Here is a 25,866-nt window from a genome sequence, read left to right as displayed (position 1 = left end):
CTCGTTGCTGAACCCAGCATTCTGAAATTACCAGTTTATGAAATTTCTTGTTGCAAATAGAATCTAAATCTGTTTATTAACATTACACTGAAAACCAAAATCATGTGAGGTAAATGCTAAGTTTGCTGGCATTTGTTTGTCATCTTTTATCTTTATTGCAGTTTTAGGAGTATTTACAGAGAACCAGAAGGGCTGCAGACCTCAATATATGCAGTGCTTAATAGATTTTATTTGTGGAGATTTCTATCCTAATGGATTTTTAATAAATGGGAAAGAATTTCAGTTCCCATACACATAAATGTCATTAGAGTAAAAAAATAAATTAGTCCCTGATTCACAATGAGCCTTGCAGAAGGTTTTAGTTTCTGACAGTGCTAAAAGTTGGCTGTTAGTTGGCACTTATTGCTCCACCAGATGCAAATTTCCCTGTTACATTAACTCTCTGTGTGCTTTGCTGTGTGAGGCTTTCCAGCTCATCTGAGCTATACATCTCAGAACAGCTACAGAAGCTTGAATCACTTAACCTGGCCCATCTGCAAACAGTGATTTCAACATCACTGTCTGAACACCCTTTTAGACAAAGAAACTAACATTTTCCTGTATGTTGAGCCAACTTTGTTACCCTAACGTGGCAGCAGTCTGACTGGGATGCTCTAGAGGCTATGTGAGGCTTTCAGTGAGTTAAACAGAAGGTTTCCTTTATTACATTGCAGAAAGCCTCTGTATTGTAAATGCCACCTGCCACAGATGTTCACTAAACACAGGAAGTGGTTATATTTCCCTGTAGAGCAGAAACAGTCATACAAAGTTACACAAAAGGAAGAAATGTCATTATTTTTATGTGGGAAATGGACTTTCCAAAAATGCAGTCAAACAGATGCTCATGGAAATGGTAACTGGTGCCCATCTATCCTGGTACACCCTGCCAGGTCCCTGTGCCCATACCATCATGTTGCCACTGCTTTCAGCTGCTGCTTTAGTCGTGTTGGCTTGTAGTGAACCTTTTTTCTTAGCTGTTTTAGTATAACAGTCTTCTTGTCCTACGTAAGCATGCTAGTTTCTGGATACTGTTATATTTACATACATTTGTATGTATGTGTATGTTGGGTTTTTTCTCTCATCTTATGTGCTTTCAGACAGTAGCTCAATGTAGTGTTAAAACATTCTGACTGCTTTCCCTAGATAGGTTACATCTAACAGCTGCTGATAACTTAACATTTGCAAACAAGAAAATGATGATTGTAGAGCTATTTTTAAAACTCAGATAATGAGGAGGGGTGGTGAATAATAATTGGGTTGCAGGGTTCAGAGGAGTGGGCTGTGTCCTGGGTTCTACCCAAGTCCCTTAGCACAGCCCGATTTTGGATCTGCGCCTTGGTTGTGAAATGGAAATACTACCTTGCTAAATGTCAGTTTTGAGAATAAGCCGTTTGCTGGTAGGTGGTACGCTTAAAAAAGGGAGAGAATGCTACAGGAAAAACCTGAGCTCTGGAGTACAGCCCGCAAATAAAGCTAGAATAATGAATAAGAAGGATAATGAATAAGAAAGATGTGGAGCTCTTGGAGAGGATCCAGAAGATGGCCACTAAGATGATCTGAGAGCTGGAGCACTTCTTCTGTGAGGAAAGGTTGAGGGAACTGGGCTTGTTCAGCTTGAAGAACAGAAGGCTCCGGGGAGACCTCAGTGTGGCCTTGCAGTACTTGGAGGGAGCGTATAAACAAGAGGGGGAACAGCTGTTTGTGAGGGTGGACAGTGATAGGACAATGGGGAATGGTTTTAAACTGAGACATGGGAGGTTTAGGTTAGATATTAGGAGGAAGTTTTTCACACAGAGGGTGGTGAGGCACTGGAACAGGTTGCCAAGGGGGCTGTGGATGCCCCATCCCTAGAGGCATTCAAGGCCAGGCTGGATGTGGCTCTGGGCAGCCTGGTCTGCTGGCTGGTGACCTGCACATAGCAGAGGGTTGGAACAGGTGACCACTGTGGTCCTTTTCAACCCAGGCCATTCTATGATTCTATGATTAATTAGTCTGCAGAAGTCCCTGAAGGACTGCATTGTATTTTCTACTGAAGTTAAGGAGGCTGTCATATTAGTCTCATGTTTGCCAGCAATGAAGCTGAGAAAAGTTTCCCAGAACAGGAAGAAAACAGCAACAAAACTCCAGAATGAAGTGATGAACTGTGCTGTGCAAACTATCTTTTAAATCAATTCACCCTCAAAGGAATGGAGGGTGGCCAATGTAGCACCAGTTTTTAAGAGATGCTGCAGAGATGATTTGAGGAGCAGCACATCGCCTTGGGAGTATCAGTTATGCTGTCTGGCAAATTGTCAGGAACTGTAATGCACAAGGGACTTGGTGAATATGTAGACAAACATAAAGAAGGAATCCATTAGATATATTTGAGAGCGTGTATGAATAATGTTAATTCAGATGAGTGTATTTTGAAAAAGTAAATAAAAGTTCTTCTCAAAATAAGTTTTGAGAAGATACATAGCCAAAATGTAACTGCCATAGGACAGTAGTGCAGGTAGCTCCTGCTGTGGACTCACAGTGATTAAAAGATGGAGGTTGAGCACAGAATGGCAGACCCAGACTGGAGGGTCAGCATTCACTAGCAAGGATCTCACAAAGATCTGATTTAAGACCTGAGCATTTTCATTAATTATTTCGAGGAGGAGTGAACATCAAAGTGTTTGTTTGCTACTGATACATTTTGAGGGGGTGGGAGGAAGGATGTAATCAAAGCTGCCTGCAAAGAATTACTGCTGGATTGCATGAAGCTGAATAACTGCAATAAAAGAGCAGAAGAAGTTCAATGCCAATATAGCAAAATAAGGCATATAGGAAAGGTACACCATGTCATAAACATGCAGTGATGATTACTGCAATTCAAGGAGATCTAGGAGAGCTGTAATCTCCTGGGAATAGCTCTGTGGTCACCAGAGATCAAAAGGATATTTGCTAGGAGCCATCAGAATAGGAAGTGGGAACAGAACAGAAACAATAATTATGCTGTGATGGACTTGTATTCAGCTCTTCTCATTCAAAAAAAGGGTAATAGAGCTTGAAAGGTACATTGAAAAATAAAATAGAATAAGGGAAGGAATGGTTTCTATACAAAGAGAGCTGAAGCAGGCTAGGAGTAGTTGGTTACACTCACTGCAAAAGACTATAAGCTATTTTTCCCAAGCAAAAGAACTAAGTAAGAGTGGATGATTCAGCAACGGATTTAAAGTGAACAAAAACAAGTCCTCAAAGCTTGTCTCTTTGTAACTAATTTGTGTGACTCCTAGCTGGGAGATACCAAATGCATTGACAGCGAAAGAAAGAGGATGTAGAGAAAGTAGATGTTAAATAGCTCCAAAACTGGCCATTAAACGTGAAGCTGTCAGTGCATTGTCTGGTTGAAGGTGCGTCTGTTCCCTGTTCATTGGAAACCAGGTGACTAATACCAAGAGGAAAATTCTCTGTACTGTTTTTCATTCCTTTTCTCTAAATAACCACTGCTTGTTGCCATCAAGCATGTGATGTTAGAATGAACTTTTCATTTGAACCTGTATGACAGATCATTAATTACTGTCTTCTAATTAGACTGACAGTTTTAAAGGGATCTTTTAGAGAAAACCATTGGCATTTCTTTACAACACAACACCTGGCAGCATCTCTCTGCATTTTTAGAATTTGGTCATATTTTCTCCACCCGTTGTGCCCCTGTCCTGACATCTTCCTCCCAGGTCTTCAGTACTTTTTTTTTAATAGTTCAGTTGTTAGAAAGAAGAACTTTCAAGACATGAAAAAAATTCACCCTGGTTTTACAGTGTTAGATTGGATCAGTTATTAATCAGTGTTTGAGAGTGTTGCTTTGCACTTGCCTGCCGAGTTTCCTTGTTAGCTTTGCTGTTATTTCTCTATTCCTTTAGCCTTGAGCAAGTCCAAACAGAAGTACATAGAGCAACACATAAAGTATTTTTTTCAGGTCAGAAAAAGTGTTTTGGTGGTTTGTTTATTAAACCACCAAATATATTTATTTGCAAATCAGATCTGAGAGAGCATTTCTCAGTCTTCCAGTTCATGTGGTACTGATTACAAGGATGGTAAACGTCTTGACAGAAATTACTTATTACTCTTCTGCTTGTATTGCAGCAACAAAAAATACCAAAAGCTGTGCACGAGATACAATACTGGGTAAGTAAATGTAAAGGACCTTAAGAATACATTTCTACCAGGCTCAAAATGACTAATCCTTCTGATTTTAAATTTACATTGCAATGAGTCAGCAATCTGTCCTATTTTGTTTCATAGAAAGATTGATAGTATTTAAATCTATGTCTTTTAGTGTCTGCCATTTGCAGGATTTAAAGTTACATCACACGGGACTATCAGGATGCTGCACTGAGGCTTTGAACTACTGTGGTTACAACTTCTGTTAAAGCAAAGATGAGCATGCTGCTAAACCTGAGAACTATCTTTTTGATTTACAAATATGCTAGTTTTAAGTCTCAGAGCTGGCCAGACTAAGCTAAATGATTTTCTTTTAAGTATAGAAAAATGGCGAATATCTGCATCTCAGTCAGCTGAGGGATTTCTTGAGAAGTTGTGCTCCCAGAGGAGTAGGAGGACACGAAGTGTGCATCATCCAGAGCTGAGGGACCACTGACAGCTGCCTATGGTAACCCTGTTGTTAGCGCATTGCCCTTTGGGCTATAGCAGCACCTGTCCTAAACACACTATCAGTGAACATCTTAGGCCAGTTCAGTAAAGAATGGTATTTGAAGAGCTTGGGTTTGATTGCAGCTGGTGCACATTTCATCCTCCAAACAAATGGAGGTTCAGGTTGGAGCCATGCTGAAAATGCAGGTGGCACGGGAAAGCATGACATAGTTTTGCAAAAGAGTAGCACAGGGAGAAATGCCAGGGAGAGAAAGTGGAAGGGTTAGAATAAAATTCATATGGATACAGGCGTAGCCACTTAAAGGTACAGAAACAACTGCTTCAGCATATGCTTGGCACCTGTTACCTCCTCCATATCTGTTTCCAGTTTCTTCACCTCGTGCCCCTTAAGCTCCAGCTGCTCACAGAGCTGGCTGATTCGCTCCTCTAGCTCCTCAGCAGCTTCATAGCCATCAGCACTGCTGGTCTCCAAGTAAGTCATGAACTTTTTCCGTTTTTTTTCATCACATCTATGAGTATATATATGAAGAAAAAAGTGAATGAAAACTCATGATGATCTGTGTTTTAAAAATATATATAAAACAACACCAAAAACACACACAAAAAAAACCCCAAACCAACCTTCCCCCAGATCTTTTGGCAGAGGAGGCAATGAATAGGTCCCAGCTGATGCTGATTAGGATTAGGTGTGAGCATTTAGGTCACTGTTTGCCCCATGCTGCACATGGGCCTGCTGATTTTGGTTCTACAAGATTACTGCCTCTTACTGAAGCCACAGTGCCCACAGATCACGAGGGAACATTCTCAAAGGGCTCAAGTAAAACAAATCTCAGGAACATACCCACTGCCACAGCAAGGGAGCTTGGCCACTATTTCCTTTACATAGGCTGCCTCGGGCTGCTGGTCTCCTGCCCACTTCTCCTCCTCTTCATCAGAGGCCGCCTGGCCCTCCACTGCCCGGAACAGCTGCTCATCTGCTGAGAAATCAAAGCTGCTCAGCTGCAAAACAACCCCAATGTACCACAGCTGCGACAACTGACACTAGTGAGACAGAGGTTTAAATTGCTTGAGTAAGGCACAGTACTGGGTCTTTCCTCAACCGTGAAAAGAGGCTTAGAGCTCGGGCAATGTCATCTTGGTAGAGATTATTATTTTAGGAATGCTGAGCACTTCAGCACCCTCTCGCAGGGTAAAGGTTTCTTTACTTTCGTTTAAGTGTGAATAGATGATGTATTATTAAGGAGCACAATTGCCTTTCACGTATGAAATTGAATATATGATCTTCAGCAGGTATGAAACTGTTGTATTTGTTAGGGTGGGCTTTTTTTTTTGTTTGTTTTTCACCTTCCAAATGTATATCTGGAGTGCAAGAGTTTGAATTAATTTTTCTCTGATTTGTTGTCTTACTGTTTTTTATGGGGAGGGTGATTTACATTTGACCTGTAGGTACCAACTTTAGGTGCATCTCTGTAATGTAAACTTAATGCCTCCTCATGTGCCAAGTATGTTATTAATGATGTGCCCATAACGCGTGTATGCATACGTGTACCGCTTCAGAAACATTTCAATACTTTTTAAGCTGTACATTAGAAAAGCCGTTGTATTTATCTCTTGCTTCTACTCCAAGAAGGTATTTGCTGGATCCCGGGAGGCTCGCGCTGCTGGAGCGGACGCAGCGCTCCATTGCGTGCCGTTGGAGCCCAGCACCGCGCCGTGCTGCTGGCAGGAGCCCCTCCGGGGGGCAGCCGCGCTCCGCCATCGAGCCCGGCAGCACGCGGCCTTCGGGCGCTGCCGGCTGAGGGCGGGCGGCCCCTGCTGCCTGCTTTGCCTTCGGTCAGCTCGGCACGTGCGTGTTAATGACGTTTCGGTTCCAGTAGCGTTCAATAAGTTACTGGCTGAACACGAATAAACATTATTCGGGAACTAATTCCTTATGGTTTTTTTTTCTTTATAGGCATTTAAAGGGATAATGATCAGAGTCCACAAACACAGCGAACACAGCACTATGCAGCCACTTCAGAACTTTGAACTGGTACGTGTAATCCACTGCATTCCTTTTGCACCTGGTTATTGTTTTTGCTAGCTGATACTTGGGTTAGATTTTTAAAAATAAACAAAAAGTGTATGAACCTCAAAGTATTCTCACACGTATCTGAAGAATTCCCAATACTTTCCCTTTCCTATGTGATAATTTCCTCTGCTCTGTTTGAAAATGCATGTAGGAAAGGCTGTTTTAGGCATCCCTCGTGTAGGTTATGATTAGCAAGTTTGGAAGCCAGAAAGGAAAAAGCCAAAGTTCTTAAGTATCTCTCTTTATGTAAAGGCAGTATTTTAACAAAACACTTCCATTCATAAAATCACAGAGCACTTTGTTATTATGACACTTAAGCAGTAATTTGTAACAGTTAATGCAGAAAAATTTGCACAATTCCATTGATCCAGGTGCTCTTCTGCTGTGAGAAATTAATATTTGTTGAAGTGTAACTAAAGATTTCTGAAAATATCTGGATTCACACACCTGTTGTATCTGGGTTTATCCCGGACATCCAGGCTTTCTTTTTTTTTTTTATTTGTTCAACTTCACAGTTCTGTTCTGACTCATTTTTCTTCTCTGGCAAACTTATTTGAGAAACTTCTGCTAGAAAGCTCTCTGAACTTGAACTGTGACATATATCAGATGTAGAATCTATCTTTGAGCTGGATAAGTGCCTGATTTAATAACGTTTGTGTATGCAGGTTCATTTTGTAAGCCTAGCCAAATGGAGAACATGCTGTAATGCTGTGCTTATGTTTATTGTTTTTTTTGCATCCCTGAGCAGCTGCTTGCCAACTCCATTACATACCCTAAGCCTAATTTTACGCATTACAAATAGATCTCTTAGTCTGTGGTAAAGATGTGTTATTACTTGCAGTTGATCTCAGGTAGCTGTTTTTCACATCTTTGAATGAGATGTGTCAAAAATCACTGAATTGAATTGCAGCTGGATTTGCTTTGCTGTTGCTGTCTACTTGGCGTTGAGCAGGAGGCTGGGAGAAGTTTGGCGTTGTCATAAATGTCTCCAACGACCATGGCAGTTAAATGATCCACCAGAAGTTGTCATCTCTTTAAAAGCCCTAAATCCTAGTCTAGGTCAGTTTCAGCAAGAGCCAGTCTGAGCAAACCTGAGGATCTTAGAAGATTTTCAAAGAATGCTTCATTGAGTCCCATGAGGAATCTTAAGTGAGTGGTGCTATGACAGTGGTTAGGGCTACATGTGCTAAATAAGTTAGATCTTCTCAGAGCTGCTGAAGCAGCCAGAATGTTTCCAGGTATTGTGATTAAACTGTTTTCTTGTAAATAATTTTAGCTGATGTTCTGAGGTTTTTATTGTTGAATTAAATAAATAAAAACTTCATACTTCTAAGAAAGGAAGGCTGCTTTGGTAAGGCAAATAATGAGGGAAAAACGGTTACTTTAAGTCATAACACTGAGATGTTCAGTCTTGCATGAAGCAAAACTGTTGGGAGGGAGAAGTAGAAAGCTGCGATATTACCTTTCATTTAAATCTAGGGTTTCAAGCTATATTGAGGCTTATTTGTGGCTTTGGTGGATTAATATCTAATCAGTTTTCTGCTGAGGATCTTTAAAAATAGGTGAGGGAGTAGTTTAGTACTGGGCTTGATACCGTTTTCAGAAATCCCAGCTCTGCCCATGGGAGATGTTCGATCTTGTTGCACAACAGAGAAGCAGCATCTTCCATCTGACAGCGCTGCTGCATCTTTCTGCTCTGGGCTGCTTCTGGAAGCAAGCTGAAATTTCACCATTTCTGATCTGGAAAAAAAGGACAAAGTAAGGTGAACTTGTAGGAAATTTGGAGAAAACACAATGAATGTCCACAGCGTGACATATGAACGCTGAATGAAAAATACGCTGTTCAAAGGGTCATCATCCTGCAATGCCTGTGAAATCAAAGTGCCAGGGACTGCATTGAGTCCTTTTCTGCTGGAATCAAAGGAAGGTGCATTTCAACTATTCTTATATTTAGATAATAAGAACTAAATTTTGCCTGTAGCTTTTAGTTCATGTCAAGGGCTTCTGGAAAATATATATGGAAACAGTCTACTCTGGCCATAAAGTCTCCCTTCTCCACTGGCAGTGATAGAGCACATGCTTCATTTTTAACATGAACACACTTATAGCTAGGGTAGCAAGTCTTACATCCAGTCACTTAGAATGGTATCCAGGCTTACAAAAGTCAGGCTACAGCACTGGACCAAGACTCAGCTCAGCCTAAAGTCCAGCAATAGAAAGCAGCTCTGCAAGAATATCATCTTCCTTAATGCTGATATTAAAGGCTTTTTGTGAGTTCCTCAAATCAAATTGCAGGGAATGAGTTGCCACGTGGATAGCAGTAGCAGCCAGCAGGGTTGTATTTCTCAGGTTCAAACACTTCATATGTACTCAACAATTGGTTTTCATACTGCCCTTGTCAGACATTTCAGTATACCTTATGCGTAAAAATACGTGTTTTGTGGTCTGCATTTCATAAAGACATACAAAACTTGTTTCCATTTGTTTCAGTGACACTGAGATTTGAGTTATTTTGTTTGCAGGAGCTTTTAATGATACTATGCACTTAATTCAAAAGCAAAGTTAAGATTAGTATGAAGTACTTCTGCCTTCTAATTCTGTGCTCAGTTATTTATAGCAGAAGACATCATTAAGGTGCCTTTAGGCAGTTCAGATCTAAGTTTCCTGAGTACAGGGGATGAAGAGACTGGAAAATCAAAAGGAATGACACGTGAACACAGTCACACACCTGCAAATGGGATCACTGCTCTTCTGAACTGCTAGCAATCCTAAATCTCTCTTAAAGAAAACGATTTTTCAAAGCATGCTACTCCTGTCTTTTTTAAGACAGGGAAATACCCTGATTATCAGCTACATTAGACACAAGTAGCATTGCTTATGGATTAAAAAAAGTGTACCTGATGAATGCAAGTCCTTAAACTTGTCAACAAAATCTGTTTTTTTTTTTTTTTTAATGTAGCTTAATTTATGAGAAAATAATGATTATTTGAACTGAGGAAATCATAGTTAGCAAAATGGACAGAGTTGAGGCAGTACCTTTAAGGAAATTCAAAGTAGGAGTAATACAGAGTTAATTTTCATGCAGTTGAGATTAAAATGCTCTAATGGATACACTGAAAGACAGTGTAGTTATCACCATTGTTACTTTAGACAAAATACAATGGCAGTGTGCAATATTGGTGACAAAGGAAGTGAATCCAGATGATCCTATTTACATCCAAAATAGTAGAAATGCAGTTCATGAAACTGAGACAACTTACAGTACTGAATTTATTTCAGCAGTCCAGTTCTTTTCACTATATATTAGTAACTCAATTCCACAAATGGTTAGTGAAATTAGAGTTATGATGGAATTCTAAGACCAGTTATTTGTAATAAATACATAGTCGTATCAGATAAATGCAAAATCAGTCTGTTCATAAACTTTGTATCAAGTATTTTCAGAGGTGGGAATAAGCAGCCTTTTGGATATGAAGCTCAATGAACAGAGACAGCTCATTACAAGGTTGTATATATTACACGTGTATGCTGGGTATGCAATGAAATGTAATGTACTTCATTAGAGTACTTTTCTATTGTTTCCTTTTCTACAGCTTGGAGAACAATTGACTTTCAAAACTGAACACCAGTATACTTTCCCATTTACACCACACAAACAGCACCATCACGTTGTTTTCCCAGTAGGAGCCATCACATAGTTCATAAATTTTCTTCTGCGTGTAGATAGCAAAACAAATTCAGATCTACAGTAAATTAAGTTCCCTCTAAGCACTTCCTAGGATTAGTTTTGGTTTGATGAATGCTAATTATTCCCTGCATTTAACACACTAAATATTCATCAGCAAAAACTGAGAGTTAAAACTCCTAGAAAATTCTGCTGAAGCGAGTTATAGAACACAATATTGCTGTGCAAGTCTTACAAATATTTCCTGCCAGTAAGTTCAACTACTGCTCAGAAAAAGACATGACATGTAGTAAGATGAAAACTGGTGCCAAGTTAGAGATAAGTATTGCTGGGAGCTTTTGTTTAAAATACCACAGCTGCCGTTGGTTTCTGAAGAACCACAGCAGTACTGGATCTCATGGTGTCTGTGGGTGTATGTGCACTGGGTGAATACAGTCGTGAGTTTAACAAAACAAAGTCTATTTCAAAAATCTTTAGGCTAAAAACTTGAGGCAAACCATGTTAGAAAACGTTGCTTCTTTTTCACTCCCTCCAGTAGAGCCAACTGCATGAAAATTAACGATGTGTTTTGTTTACAGCTTATGGTATTAACTTAGCAACAATCACACTTCCTGCAAAGTCAAGGGAAACAGCAGCCTCCAGAATGAAGCCTGGCTGGTCATTTAGCTTTCATCAGTTCAGGGAGTGGAAAGAAGGAGGGAAATCATTAAGTAGCCTGCAAATAGCAAGGCTGGGAATTCAAAATGGAGGCTTCTGGGATCATCACTACAGGGTTTTGCTGTGAGTTTAGTGTTGTAGTTAGTGACTGTGAAGTAGAGCAAAATATTTCCTTTGACAAGGATGTTACACTTCATTTTTCTGAATTATGCTTATTTCCTTTGTTTCTAAAGAAAAATAAGTTGAGGTCTGATATTCAAGAGATGCCTGATCAAGGGATCATTGATAGTCTTCTGATGGCTATCTGGTATTTGTGGGTGGTTCTTTTAATTTTGAACTACAGTGTAATTTACGTATGTTTGGAGATTTTTGGAGATACTGAGATCTCATGGACTACTAACTGCAGTGTCAAAGCTGGTTAAAATGTTTAACCCATAAGAAACTCAAAAGAATATTGAAGTATTTTGAAAATCTTCTACACTAAAGTGGTAAGTGCTGTGATGTTTAGTGGGAGAACTGTTGATGGTAATAACGTATTACTTATGGCAACCTTGTTTCAACTTAGCTTACAGTCCAAAGAACATTGAGAAGTTCTGATTATTTTTTTTCATTAAAAAAAAAAAAAAGCAAAAAAAACCCCCACATTTTAAAAACCCTTCCCATAAAATTCAGTGCCTTTATGAGGACTTAGATAATTAGACTACATCCACTCTGGCCAGTTTCAGCATAGACATAAATAACACCTTTCACCTCTCCGCAATTCTTACAAAGGAACTTAAAACTAGCTGTTGAAATACAAAGTACAATCCCTGTAGTAATTCTCCTGAGATGTTGTCATCAGCTCTCTTTAAATGTTGAGAAAGAAAGAGAGCTGTACAGATGGTGTGTTACGTCTTCCTGCTCAATGCACGATGAAAGACACCCATATTATTCTCCTCTGGAGATACTCACCTGGGCAGCTAGAAAGGGGAGCCCTTTGAGCAAGAGCCTTCAGACCCGGTGCTTCAGAATCAAGATTTAGATCTGGCTCAGGCTCTGTTACTTATGCCTTAGTTTCTCCAACAGAAACATAGCAAAGCTAGAATTTCTTATGCCCTAGATAAAGGGCAAAGATTACTAAAACTAAGCATAACAAGTGTGACTATTTCAAGGAGCTTGGGAATGGAATAAATTTAAATGTGTGAAGGAACACATGGCTGGACAAGCTGGAATTTCAGACCTTTTCTGTGCCAGATAAAAAATGAAGAAAATATGGGAGGGCAAATGAGTAAATATGGATATTTTTAATAGAAAACAAACAAAATACCTGAGAGACTTTCTATTTGATGAGCTAGAATAAAATGTCAAGGATCTGTTGGAAACAACTGCGCTGGAGATAAATTGCCAGGCATCCAGAATGTGATGTTGGCTGCAGTTTTTATCATAGCAGTGAATGGGGAAGGTAAAAGGAAAGGACTGATGGCCGTGAAGGGAGGAGGTGCAGGGATGGGAAATGTCCTGTGCAATGGGGTTTTAAGGAAGGGATGTATTAAACAATTGTTTCTCATTCCTGTAATCCAAAACATTTTAAGACAAGTCTGACAAGTTCAGAGCCAAAGATCAGAGAGGTGGAGCCAGAAGTCTGTTTGACTGTATGGAAAACTGGGGGTAGGGGGAAAGTGAACTGCTGCTCCTCACATTGCTGCAAGGAAAAGTTGGGCATTCCCACTGCTAGACACTGAATGTGAGATGGATTCTCATCTGAGTTTGAGCACAGAATTAGAAGAGTAGATTTACTTAAGCAACGAATCTTTACTGTCTACTGGAAGAAAGGGACTGTTTATTTTACATGAAAATAGAACTCCATGTTGAATATTTCAATATTCAAGAAGGCAGTAAATTTGTGGCTGGATTTTCTCAATTCTTCTGAGCTTAAAAGTAGACTTAAACAAACCAGCAGCATTTTGTTTCATGCTCCACGCTATTGGAATACACAGTATTTCATACCCCAAAGTGAAGTGATGGAGGCATGAATGGAGGCACGGTGATGTTGTTTGTGGTGGTGGAAACACCATGATCTCCTGATTTCTCATCATATGATTTAACCACTACATTATTTTTTCTTACTTGAGAGCTTTTTATTGTTCAGTAAAGCTTAGAGTGAGATCCAGACACTACATTTTAAACTGAGGGGGGATCCCAAGAGTTAAAGAACAAGCATAATGAAACAGGCCAAGCAGTCTGCATTCTCTGTCACAGTAAGTGCATAAAAGAGGAATCTCCACTCATTCTTAAGTGTTGATTAAATTCTTTTCTCATTGGTATGCATGCAGCATCTAGTGGGTCTTCATAAATGAGAAGCAATATGAATAAACAGCACGTTTGTTTAGGGCAAAGATCAGAGGGGCAAGTAGTTCTGGAGGTGCCTGGGAAGCGTTTGTGTTGGGTGCAGTGAAGTTTCCCTGGTGACAGGCACACAGTGCCCATGAATGTTGGGTCTTTGTAGTGAGAATAATGGGCAGCTCCAGAGAAGGGAAATTGAAGAGCAGAGAGCTGGAAAGAACTGGACCTTAAAGTAATATCCATGACTAATTGGCTTTTAATTGGCACTGCGCTTATTGTTATGGAAACTTAAGTGCGGCAAAACTGCACCTGCTTCTGGTGCTAAACAAGTCTGACTTAAATAATTCCTCACTAATCATAAGATAACTCTAAGGAGTTATTTACCTTCACGTTCATAGATCCTTAACTGTTCCCTTTTAGAGGCTTACTTAAAGCAGATCAAACAACGGTGTGGGCAAGTACGTGGCCCAGAGGACCAGTTAGACAGACTGGTAAGCAGTCTGGTAAGCTAAGCTTTGTTTTGTGTTTTTAACTAAAATCGGTGTGATTTATTTTTGTGCTACTTTCACCCAAACTATAAGAATTCAGGGAACTTGAAATGGTTTTGGTTTTGACTTGTCTCCAACAGGGAATGGCAGAGCTCACAGTGTGTGCATATTTTGTCTCATTTTTGGCTTTTCACTTATCATACAGATGAAATCTGTTTTCACTCTTGAGGTAAGAGAATAAATCTGCCTTTGGTTGATGCTTTAAGCTGTGCACCCCTCTGCAACAGAAATCAGATTGAATGAATATTCTATGAACAACTTAGATTTTAAATTGCTCAATCTATAAGGCATTAAACAGAAATTTCTGAAGGCACCATTTTTCTTATAAAAGGATGAGTAAATATCCTGCTTTTAAACTGAAACAAGGGCAAAATTGTATCATAAGAGCTTCAGTAATACTGGTTACAGTTTGGGGAGATCTCCTGTTAGTAGCTGATCACTTCAATTTTCTTGCCAAAATCACCATTGCCCAGCAAAAGTCATTATGCTGATGGCAACACGTTGTCTGGCTGAATCTTTCCATCTATTGTATAGAAACAGGCAAACCTTGCAATGGTACCATCATGCATACCAGAGTTATGATTTGTTTCATACAGCTCTGTCTATGATGATTTCAAGCATTTTTGAGACAATACCAACACTTTCTATCTTTTGATTTTTGGAGAAAATATTAACATTTGGATCAGTGCATAGCCCCAAGCATTGCATTTTCCAGGGAATGCAAAAATGCAGGGCTTTGGCAGGAGAGCAAAGCTGGGAGACAGACCTTTCAATCAGGAAATAGACAACTGAGTGAGTTGTAAGGGCCAAGCACACTCCCTAATGAAATTTCATATGGTATCCAAACTCTTGTCATCTTGCCATTCTTCTATCAGTAAATGTTTGGGAAAAAGCAGCCACAAATTAGCTTCTCTTCCCCTCCCTCTGCAATCCACATGGAAGACGATAATTTACTGTGCTGTTAGCTGTTCACTTAGAGCAGAAATCTGTGAAGAGAATGTAGAGAATCTGACCCTGTTGGTAGAAAACAGATGTCGTGGTGGTGCTACCTGACAGAAATACTTATGCTTTAAGCAGATTGTTTTTTCCCAAGGCTCTCAGCTTACGCAATGTCATAAGGTTGCTTTAAGTCTTGGAGCACACACGTTACATTAGAGTTATTTGTAAGATCGCCGTTTATTTTTCCTATTTGACCCTTGCCCCATTCCTGAGAAGGTTCCTTATTGACTGTTGCAGAAGCTGCTAGTATCCAGTCAGGTGAGGAAGGATGTTATTGTTAAGCCAGAGAATTTCTCTTTTGTGGAAGTGGGCTCCTGTCTCTGTGGAGTCCCTGCATACTGCTAGGTGAATTACTCTTGTGAAGCTTTCATAGGTAATTATTGTTACCTATGTACAGTTAATAACTGGGTCCTGATTTTGCGTGGGATTTGAGTCTTTGGGTATGAGAAATGCATTTGAAGCATGAAATCACAAAAGCTATAATTTGTGTTTTGCTCTAAAATACTAGGTACTGTGAATGTTATTGTAAGTCAGGGTGAGCACCTGAAATGGCTAGCGGATTTTGATGGTAGCCTTTCTTGTCTATTATGTTATACTGTGAGATGAACTAATCGTTTATATTCAGACTAACACATACGGCCACTTTCATTATATTAAGAACCATCTAGATGCCTTTATGCATGGGTACACACACTCATGCAGTTAAATTTGTTACAAATATATGAGAAAGAAAGCTAAACTGAAATGGCGTGGCCAGGTTTTTCCTGTGATTTGCAGAATGCATGGCTATCAGCTCTGAAATGCAGCTCAAGATCTAAGCACTGCTATTTGATGCTTTCCTAAACTTGTTTGTCTTTGAAACTTTAATTTACCATTAATAAACTGTTAGTCACTTGGACTGCTTAATGGAAGATGGAAGATAATTAGGCTAAACAGAGGAAGTAATTACAATGCTTTTATAAATCCTATACTTAGTGAGGGATTATACTGCATGGTGGTAGTTCTGAGTATATATGAGATGAATGAAACTGCTCTATCTGGGGTATTTTGTGTTCAGTAGTCACTGATTTATGTAGGAGAAGTATGCATCACTTTGGAATTATGTCACTCAGATATTTCTGCACCATTAAGGAATTGTTTTGTAACAAAATAAAGGAAATAATTTCCAGATGTTGCTCTACTGGAATGAAGATCTATTGCCACACCCTTATCTGAATTTCTAGAGCTTGCATGCATGCAATTCAGATTTAATTAAAGCTAGAAAAATATATATCACTTGTTCTTGGTTTAACCACTAGCTCAGAAGATATTTATTAAAGCTTGAACAAAACTTCTTGAAAGTGTTTTCACTTTCTTGGTGAAAACCCTGGGTTCAACCTTCCTACGAGGCACAGAAATGGCAGTCATTCCATTACTCCTTTTTTCTTATCTTTTACACAGCTGTGTCTTTCCCTTCCTTCTGCACTGGAACAATTATTTTAATTTACACAGATTGCTCTGAAAATAATGTGTCCTACTTATTTCTGTGGAAATGGCAACAGATACAAAGAGCACAGTAGCGCCGTTCCATAGAGCAAATTCTCAGCTACAAAACATTGTTTTCCAGCACAGTCACCACCACTAGCTTTGCATTTTTGCTGGTGATGAACAAGAGTCTGCATGCCATGCTTGTAATGAGCTGCACCAGAGGAGGTGACCAACTGTCACTACTTCCAGAAAGCCAACTGCTTCACTGTGCTCACAACCATTTGGTCTCTATCAACGCTCAGCAAGTGTTGATGAATGTCAGTGGGTTCTGTAAAGCCTACGACCAACAAAAATAACTAAAATACCACAAAATTTTAAACCACAGGGGTGTATATGAGGAAGATAATTGATATGTGGCAGACAAGTGCAACAGAGCTGTAGTGCTGTAGATAGTTTTCTTCTGCCACTGCTTGTATTTATAAAGGAAAAAAGACCTTATATATTCAATTTGTGTAGCCATGTGCTGTTTAATTCCTATGAATCTTTCTCTTACTTCCTGTACACTAGAGTGTATGTCATTGAAATCTTTTCATTGCCTCCTAGGTAAAGAGAAGTGTTCTTCTAATGGGTAGGGGCAGTGGGATAGAGATCCTACTGAACTCAGCTCGTAGAGCTCAAAGCATTTGATAAGACGTTTCTCAGTTCTGTTTGCATGCATGGAAATCTGTATGTATCACTTAACATAGCAGAAGCTGAAAGTTCATAGTTAATGTCATGCAAGTTCCTTCCGTACTTATCTCAGAGCTTCACACAGAGCCTAATAAATTCGGAGAGGCAGAGAAGGAAGGTTAAACTGTGTGTGAGTTATTTCTGAGTAGTCTTTATTAGGTATTTTGGAAGATAGGGTACTGATGTTAGCAAAGGAGGCAGTAGCCATCAATGCCCTAAGTCAAGTACTTGAGTTCTCCCAGGAAAGTCACGTAAGTGCCCAAGTGTTCCTCCAGGAGAGCTTTCCTGCTGTGAAAGATGAGCTTGGGAGCTCAAAGTGAAAGAGTGTAGGACTGCTTTGAGACCTGAGCCTGAGGTGTTGTTGCCAGCAACTTTCTGTTGTGAACATGGGGAATTTACAGCTTCCATGTTCCTCAGATCCTGTATCAGGAAACAACGATAACAATTACCTCATCGTGTTTTGTTTTCTATTCCACTAATGTTTGTAAAACACCCTCAGATCTTTAAAGAAGGCTATTTAATTATTAGATACTGTTCAATTCTCCAAGCTCCTCTATATTTAAGCTCTGTGCCTACTATTCCAGTGTTTGTTTTGAAGTAGTTTTAAGTTTCCTGAAAGCAGCACGTCCGTTGTTTTCAAGTTTCACATTCTGGTAGGTGGTTTGCAAAACACAACAGTGCCTTTACAGTAATCCCCAAATAATTAATTTCCTTCCTCATAACTTATTTACCAGTTCATAGAGATCTGAAAAGTTTGCCTATTATTAGGTAGACTTTGACAGCAACTATAGCAGCTTCTGTTTAGCCGTGTGTTGTTTTTATAGCTGAATAAGAAATGTAATTAGGAGGAAGAAATGCTGATGACAAAAATGTAACAACCATATATAGATGCTCCTTCTCACGAAAGAATTTATTTCTGATGCTGTGTGCTAAGCCTTCTCTGGCCTCCCTGTTGGTGGATCTCTGCTTACATCAGCAGTACTTCAACTGACAGGTCTTCTGCTTCATCTGATGAACCTCAGTTCCAATGAGTTTGTCAAGCATACAAGGTATCTTTTCCTACAAGAGCGAAGTACTTGAGAAGGTGTGTAATTTTTGCTAAGTGTAGCCTCATTGCCACAAAAGAGTTTAATGACATTTTATTTTCACTAAGGTGCATTATTTAGGTAGGACCTTTAATCATACGTGACTCAGTGCTACACAGCCTCGCTCGCTGAGAAATGGCTGGTTATGGGTGGACAGCAGAATCCAGAGCAGCCCTGCAGCCCTTCTCAAGTGAGAGAGCTAACAAGTGTGATGAAGGGGGGCAGGTGGAAATTGTTACAAGGAAAATTCTTCATAGGAAGGTCAGATAACCAGGATTCACTTTTCCCAATCAACATTAATTTAGATTATTTTTGACAAAAGGTTTTGGCTTCTCACTTTTTTTTTCCCTCCCCCTCTTTTTCTTTTCTTTTTAATTTTTTTTTAAGCTGACAATACTTAAAAAGGGAAACCCCTGCAGTTATTGGACCTCCTGCCATGCAGTGGCCCCACTGCGTCAGTGAGATGCAGTCTGCTCACATGGGCTCACAGCTGCCTCTGTGAGACATGGTGCTGCTTACAGTAACAGGAGCCTCGGAGTGGCAAAGATGGTTCTTTTGAACAGTCTTACAGGTATTTGGAAGCAGATACTTCCTTTTGTTTTCATAGAGCTTCCTCAATAGATTTCCCCAGGAAAAGAGGGAAATCTGTATGAAAAACAGGAAACAGTTCTCAGAAGCAGAAAACTGTAACAGAGCACTAGGAGGAAGACTTAAAATAAATGTGGTTGTTTGAAACTGTAGGTGATACTACTTGTATTATCCTACTGCAAAAACAATGATTAAATTTAACATCACAGAACTAAAGTAAAAATTAAAAATAAAAAGGTATTTATAAAAATATATTTAGCCCTTCAATTTAGTTCATAGTAGGTGGCTAATAGCTGTACAGCTGCAGCCAGATTTTAAGCCATATTTTCCATTTCTGATTTCTTACCCTGGACAAGTCTTCTGGAAAATTTCTCATATGCTTCAGCCTTGGATCAGATCCCAAACTTCCTAAAGCTGATCCATCCCTCTTGCATCTGAGACTTAATATTTTCCCTCAGCTCTGTGTTCTACAATAAAAATTTCAAATCCTAAAATTCATGGGTGTGTTATAAAAAGCATAAAATCTGACATGCAGAAAAACTTGCTAAACTAAATCCTCTACTGATTTCACATCGAAGCCCTTTACCCATCTGTTATTCTCAGAGTCCCGTGAAGCACTAACTGCCCTGGAGAAGTTATTTTAACTTTTGCTGTAAGCACTGAGAAAGGATGTGAAAGGTTGTCCATAACTCTCAACCTTAAAAACAAGTATGGTCACATAAGGAAACTGCTGGCTGCAAAGGGGACTTATTAGCCTACGTAGATTTGAGAACGAAACTCTTATGTTTGTAAATCCTTGAGGAGAAATTGGAGCTTCATCTTACTTTCATTTTGTATATTTAATAAAACCAAACTCCAGGAGAACATGGGTTTGGCCTTCACAGTGTGTTTGTATTTGAGAATATTAGGGATAATATATCCCGTTCTCATTTAATACAGAATTGGGTTAAAAAGAAGTTAGACATTATCACAGTGCAAATGCGTCTAATAAACCTTCAAGCCTCAACAAAAAAAAAAAAAACAAACAAAAACTAAGCAAACAAGAAAGCCTACACAGAAAACGACTTTTACCCACAGCATTTGGCTGGCAATGCTGCTATTTTAAATTTTATAGCTGTACTACCTACATAATAGAACTTCATGAGAACGTTTCGGACTTGGCGTATTGTACTTCTGAAATTTCATTAGGCTGAGTGAAAGAGGCTTTGCAGATCTGAAGCAGTCCCATTGAAACCAAAGCAGAAACAGGCTTGATGTGCCGCAGTGTTTTGCAGTTTCTTTCAGCTTAGTCCCTCAATAAAGCCTGCTGGTTTTTATTTATGTGCATTAAAACTACTGTGTGTACTGGTGTTTGCCTGTACATCTCATGCAGAGCGTATAGATGTTGTTTGATTAGAGATGAGCTATAACAAAACAGTAATAATGTAGATGTTTTCTTATTTTTGTTTTCTGTGGATGCTTTAAACAACCAACTGGGGGAAAAAATGAATATAGTACATGTGCAACATGTGTATCATTCAGCCTGAAATGTTCAAGTAGAGACCCCTTCTCATTCCAAAGCATCAGTTCCAGTTATTAAAATGGTCTTGATGTACTTATTACTTGAAGGAACATGCAACAATCTGTCATTCTATGATGTTTCGATGCTGTACAGTGTGCCATTTTGTTCAGTAACTGAGAGATGCTAATAATCCTCCAACAGTGGATTTTTATGCACTGTAGTGATTAGGTCAGTGATAACAGCTAAAGATGGAATTTAACTGCTTGTCCTGGACATCTGGTTATAAATTCCTTGAAACAGGGCATGAGTACCCAAACATCAAATAGCTGATAGGTCATTTAAAACAACAATAAAGATACTAGCAGTAAACAAAGGCAGCTGTGCATTTATGCCCTCAAGGGATTAATGACCACATCCCATGAGCATGAAGAAGTCTGGATTGCATTACCGAGGGCTCGCTGAATTGTATTAATCCTGGCCAGAACTGGAACATTTAGGATAAATATTGCTTGTTTTCAAGTTTCTGTCCCACTGGAAATAGGAATGACTTCAGGTTTCAGATGTAAGGGCCACTACTAATGCTTTTTTGAGAAGAGATAGGCTCCAGATTTGATGAATAGTCTAGGCTGGTTGTTTAAAAAATAAAATATAAATTCAATTTCTAGCAGAAATTTCTTGCTTAAAAGTGAAAAGCCAAGCCCTTCATTTCCAGATCTCTAGTTATAATCTATGCACAATGTTAAAAACAGAAAGAAAGGATATACCACTCTCAAATCCATTTCAGAGGACTTCAAATCACATCATGACAGCCTCACGCAACCTTTAGGCGCCTATTCTGATTAATACCTTATGGTGCAAACTCTGGCAGCTGTTTTAAAAATGTTGTTTAGATATCCTCGTCAAAATAATAGAAGTCTAGGTTCTTGGGTTCGTAGCAGTGTGGGAAAGACACAGTGGCAGACATACAAGCTCCCAGCATCCCTTAAGACCACTGCTTACTTTGGTTCTTAGGCCAGGCTGCATCAAAGGTTACTTGAGAGTGTATTGTTACTGTTCAGCAAAGGGTTTAGCAACATCTTGACAAATGGCAGAACTTAAATGCCTGCATTCATTTCAAAGGAGATTCTTGTATGCAGCCTTTTAGTCAGGTTCAGGTTTGATTCTATGGAAGTGTTTTTTTTTTAAACTAAACTGCAGGATTCTAGGAAATACTGTTGTGGGGTTTTTTTGTTTGTCTGTCTTGTTCTGGTCCTGGATAACCTGACATTGTCACTCTAGTTTTATTCACTTGATTGTATAACTTTCCTGTTGCAAATGGTGCCTACAATATGAGGGCTATAATATAACTGCTGTTAAAACTAGATCATATTTAATGCATCTGCTTTGTGCGTGTTGCACTGCTCATTGCACGCTGTGTTTAGAGATGGAGACAACTGGAGTGCTATTCAATTTATCTTACTCTTCCAGTACACATATGGTAACTTAGCAGAGCCAAACCCAACTGATTTCAAGTTTTGGGATGTGTTATTGTTGCAGCTAACTGTATTTATTTTCTGTACTAGGGCAGAAGTCCACAGGGACTCATGAAGTAACAGGTGTGCCAGCAAGTCTTTGAGACTTCCACCACTGTTGTGGGCAGGATTTACATGACCTATTCATGCTAGCATTAGGGTGAATTCCTTGATCAATCAAAGGGGGAACCTTTGATTAAGTTTTTCTTAAGTCTTTATGCTTAGGAAATTTATATATATATATATCCAAATTTAATTGGATTCAGCTATTATTGTTGTTTTGGCTTAAAGCCTAAGATCAAATAAGGTCTCATCTCTTACCTGTTAATCCTACTTTGTATCACCTATGTACAAAAATGGTAGCCTTTGCTGTGGAAGGACCAAGGATTCCCCTGTTACAATTCTAAAGCCAGAGTTACTTCTGTGATTATCTGTTCCCTAAACCTGTATTTCAGAGTATTTGTACACATATTCACAGCAAAGCTGTCTGCCCACCATGCTACATGCTAGGCAGACATAAGCTTGTGCGCAGGTTAAATTCTGTGATAAAATGTTTACAGAGAGCACTAGAATTATATAACATTCGTCTTGGTCAATTTTCTATTGAAGGCTTATAAAGAAAAATCATTTTGTGCGGGACTGAGTTGAATTTTAGAAGTTACTTGAAGCAGAGGTGGTTTATAAAGTTGATTAAAGACCCAGTTAGCACTGGGATTATTGGCTGCTATTGAACAATAATGGCAATCTAATTTCCATGCTTTCTTGAATAGAAATAAGCCCCAAAATTGGGAGCTTCATAATATAGAATCCAAATTTCATATCACAAACATTGTATTTTTGTGGTTCAGCTTAAGCCACTTGGAGCATGACTAAGTAATGATGTTACATCATCATTTAATATAAGTAACTGAAATCCAGGTGAAGTGCACAGCTTTACAAGAATTCTTTTTTTAAATGAATACGAGACTATATATAAGAACTTGAGAACTACCATGCTAGGTTTTAGAGTTTCAACACGTCTACTGTCCTGTCTCTGATAGGGATTTACAGGGGAAGCTTCAAAAAAGAAACACACACACAGAGAAAATTTAGAGCAATGTTTTTCCCACTTCCAATAGTGAGCATTCTGAAATTTCCACAAATCTAATGTGCATATGGACTGCAGTGGTGTTTTAAATGACACATAGAAAACGTATCCTTAGTGATATGTAAAAGCTTATTTAGGTATTTAAACAGCTTCACAGTTCCCCAGAACCATATCATTAATTTTGACCACATTTATTCCTCTCCATTGGGAAGGACATTGGTTGGTTAAATAGCATGGAGTGCCCTTTCTCTCTGAATGCTGGCTCTCTTTGCACAGTAAGAATGAGCCAAGCATGGGTTAGAGCCTATTACTTTAAGGTACTTTGCAGCAGTAGACACACACAGGACAATAATTCCTGCTGAGCAGACAGACCACTTCTTGCAGTGCAATAAAACCAGGCTGTGCTTATGTACAGTGGATTGGAAGGCTTCAAAGGTCTCACAGAGGACTTAAGAAAAAAATCACATTTACTCTTTTCAAGCTCTGTTTATTTCTGTCATCCCGCTGAATTTTAAAGGCTGCATCTCATCAAAGTTTTGCTTGCAGAATAGCCTTTTTTTAATCCCTAAGGGTGGAATTAGTTGATGGGTTTTGACAGTTTCCATTAGGAAAATTGGATTTTGAGCTGTAGTTACAGTGCTGCCCTGTTCAGTGCTCTTCCTGTTATTGAATTCTCATGTCACTACATTATTTCAGAAAAAACAAGCTGATAAATCTTAACACGTTAATGAGACGCCAGCCTGAAAGGTACTCACTTCTTACTCCTTAAAAACTCCTGCAGCTACCAGCAGGAACTCAGGGCAATTAGCACCTTTCCAAATAATACCTGATGTTCTTGAGATTCCCTAATCCTGTATAAGAAACGCTGAAGTCAAAGCAACAGCATTTTGAGGCAATATATTTATTTCTTCTACAAGACACATAAAACCTTTGAATGTAATGCTGATGCAGATCTCAAACTGCTATTAAATCAATCTCACCTCGTGCGTGGGTTCATTTCATAGTTACATGCTTTTTCTTTTCCTGTGCACATATGGCCAATTGCAAAGTGCTTTGGAGTTCAATTTTAGCATCATATATAAAATCTATTAGAAATGAGTTTTTTAAAGCAATGTCTGCTGTTAGGCATTTGTAATTATCTGTCAGCACAGAACCTGTAACTACTGAAAACATTTCTGAATCATAGAATCCACCTCTGTAATCCAGGGGAAAACTACAGTTCAGTATTTGGAAAACTGATGAATTCTCCTTAGAACTCTTCTTAACTATTTTTACTTTTGAAAGTGTTTGAATTTTGAAACTCATGATGTTAGTTACCTAGAATTCAGGACATGCAGTCTTTTCCAAGGCATTCACTGACAGGAGTAGACGCTAGATTAGATTTTCCTGTATTAATCTAAACAGATAATTTTGGCATGCTCCATACAAAGCTGCATCCTTTCCCATGTATGGCTTGTATTTTGTATCTTCTGTTCTAGCAAGTACACAGTAACTTCTGCAATAATAGATTTTTGAAATAGCCAGTGTTCTAATCCCAGTTCAAAATGCCCATAGGTCCTTGACCAGCTTTGCACAGAACAAAGTAGTAAGGTCTATTACACAAACCTACTTTCTCATACTGCTGTTTACAATGGAGTTATTATTCTGGTGATGTGAATTATTTCAGTGGTTGAAAGGAGTTGAATAGTACAGTTTGAGTGGTCTCCATATAATTATTAATAGAAGTCTAATAGTACAGGAGAAGCAGCACTATTTAAAATCGAATTAATTGTATTCTTAAGTAGCAATACTGGTCACAGCTTGGAATGATTAATTCCCTAAAGAATATTCAAGACATAAGTAAATTATGCAGGTGGCCTGAATGTGTTCTTTGATAATTTGTATCATTAATTCTAATTAAGCTTTCTATTCTATGGGACAACTACTTCTGTCTGATTCTCTTCCATTTGTGTAGTCAGGCTGCTTTTATTACCCTTGTAGGGACTCTTAAGGGAGTGAAGATTCTTTTAATGCATTTTTAGAACCTCTTTGTTCTTTTTTTCAATTATATGTTATAATATTGTATATTTCTTATTTCGGGACTACTTGGACTAGAAAGAGGGAAAAGCTCTCTTCCAGGGCTATGGAACACCATTTTTGCTCCCTGACGTTCTCTGGCAACATGTGAGAAACTAATTTAGACATGCATTTTGGGGCAGGTACAGACACTTGAAAATGCACTGTGAATGTGACGTATCGTAAAGTCTTTAAATGATCAAATGGAACCATTAATACCACATGCATATGCATGTAATAAGCAGCTAAGATTGAAATGAGGAAATGTGAGTGGAGTAATACCAATATGTCAATGACAGGCAGCTGCAAACAGCATGAAAGTCAAGTAAATGTAAATGCTCCAGTATGTATTTTATTTCTGATAAACATACAGTATATTTAAAATGATCTGCTTGCCACCACATCATAAACTATGATGTTAATAATCGGCCCAACATTTATGCAAATGATCTTCTTCAGTTATTTGGCTGCACATAGGAAATATTTGCTATGCCAGCAAGTCAGAAACTCTAAGCCTTGATTTTCAGACTAAATTTTGCTGTATGCATGAATGGATCAAAAGGATCTTTGCAATATTGGTATGGTTGTCTTTCACACAAAAATTGACAACTACATTGAATAGTGCATGCTCGTTTCCAGCTCGGCAGGGGACTTCTGAATTTGAATGGAAATGAATTAAGTAATCTGAACCTGGACAATAGACATCTGTCAAGCTGAGTCTAAGATGTGAAAGCATGACTCGAAGGCAGGGACTTCTGCTGGGTCTTGTCATATTCAATTTTGGTTAGGCTCTTCAGCTACCTAATCCTACATCCTATTCATTATGTCCCATGAGCAGCTGCTTATGAGAAGTGTGCAAGGCATCCTGTGATAGGGTGTTAGGGGAA

The 25,866-nt window shown here is 38.9% G+C and overlaps 1 protein-coding gene and 1 long non-coding RNA gene across 2 annotated transcripts in view; one reads left to right on the top strand and one right to left on the bottom strand.

Annotated features, from left to right (window-relative positions):
- EFCC1 (EF-hand and coiled-coil domain containing 1) overlaps positions 1 to 25,866 on the bottom strand; it is a 49,727-nt gene that overhangs the window by 8,154 nt on the left and 15,707 nt on the right. Inside the window, exons 3-5 of the mRNA XM_042880369.1 lie at positions 8,340 to 8,485; positions 5,516 to 5,651; positions 5,021 to 5,183 (exon numbers count right to left, since the gene is read on the bottom strand). Coding sequence (XP_042736303.1) covers positions 5,021 to 5,183; positions 5,516 to 5,651; positions 8,340 to 8,485 — 445 coding nt within the window. The remainder of the gene's footprint in view (positions 1 to 5,020; positions 5,184 to 5,515; positions 5,652 to 8,339; positions 8,486 to 25,866) is intronic.
- Positions 4,170 to 7,917, top strand: LOC122184957. The gene is made up of 3 exons (XR_006180681.1): positions 4,170 to 4,188; positions 6,629 to 6,706; positions 7,656 to 7,917. It is a non-coding gene; the product is annotated as an uncharacterized LOC122184957 (long non-coding RNA).

Source organism: Lagopus leucura, unplaced genomic scaffold (genome assembly GCF_019238085.1).
Source record: "Lagopus leucura isolate 7727_CA_CO unplaced genomic scaffold, USGS_WTPT01 Super-Scaffold_100026, whole genome shotgun sequence".
Taxonomy (NCBI): Eukaryota; Metazoa; Chordata; class Aves; order Galliformes; family Phasianidae; genus Lagopus; species Lagopus leucura.
This window is presented reverse-complemented; position numbering and strand designations above follow the sequence as displayed.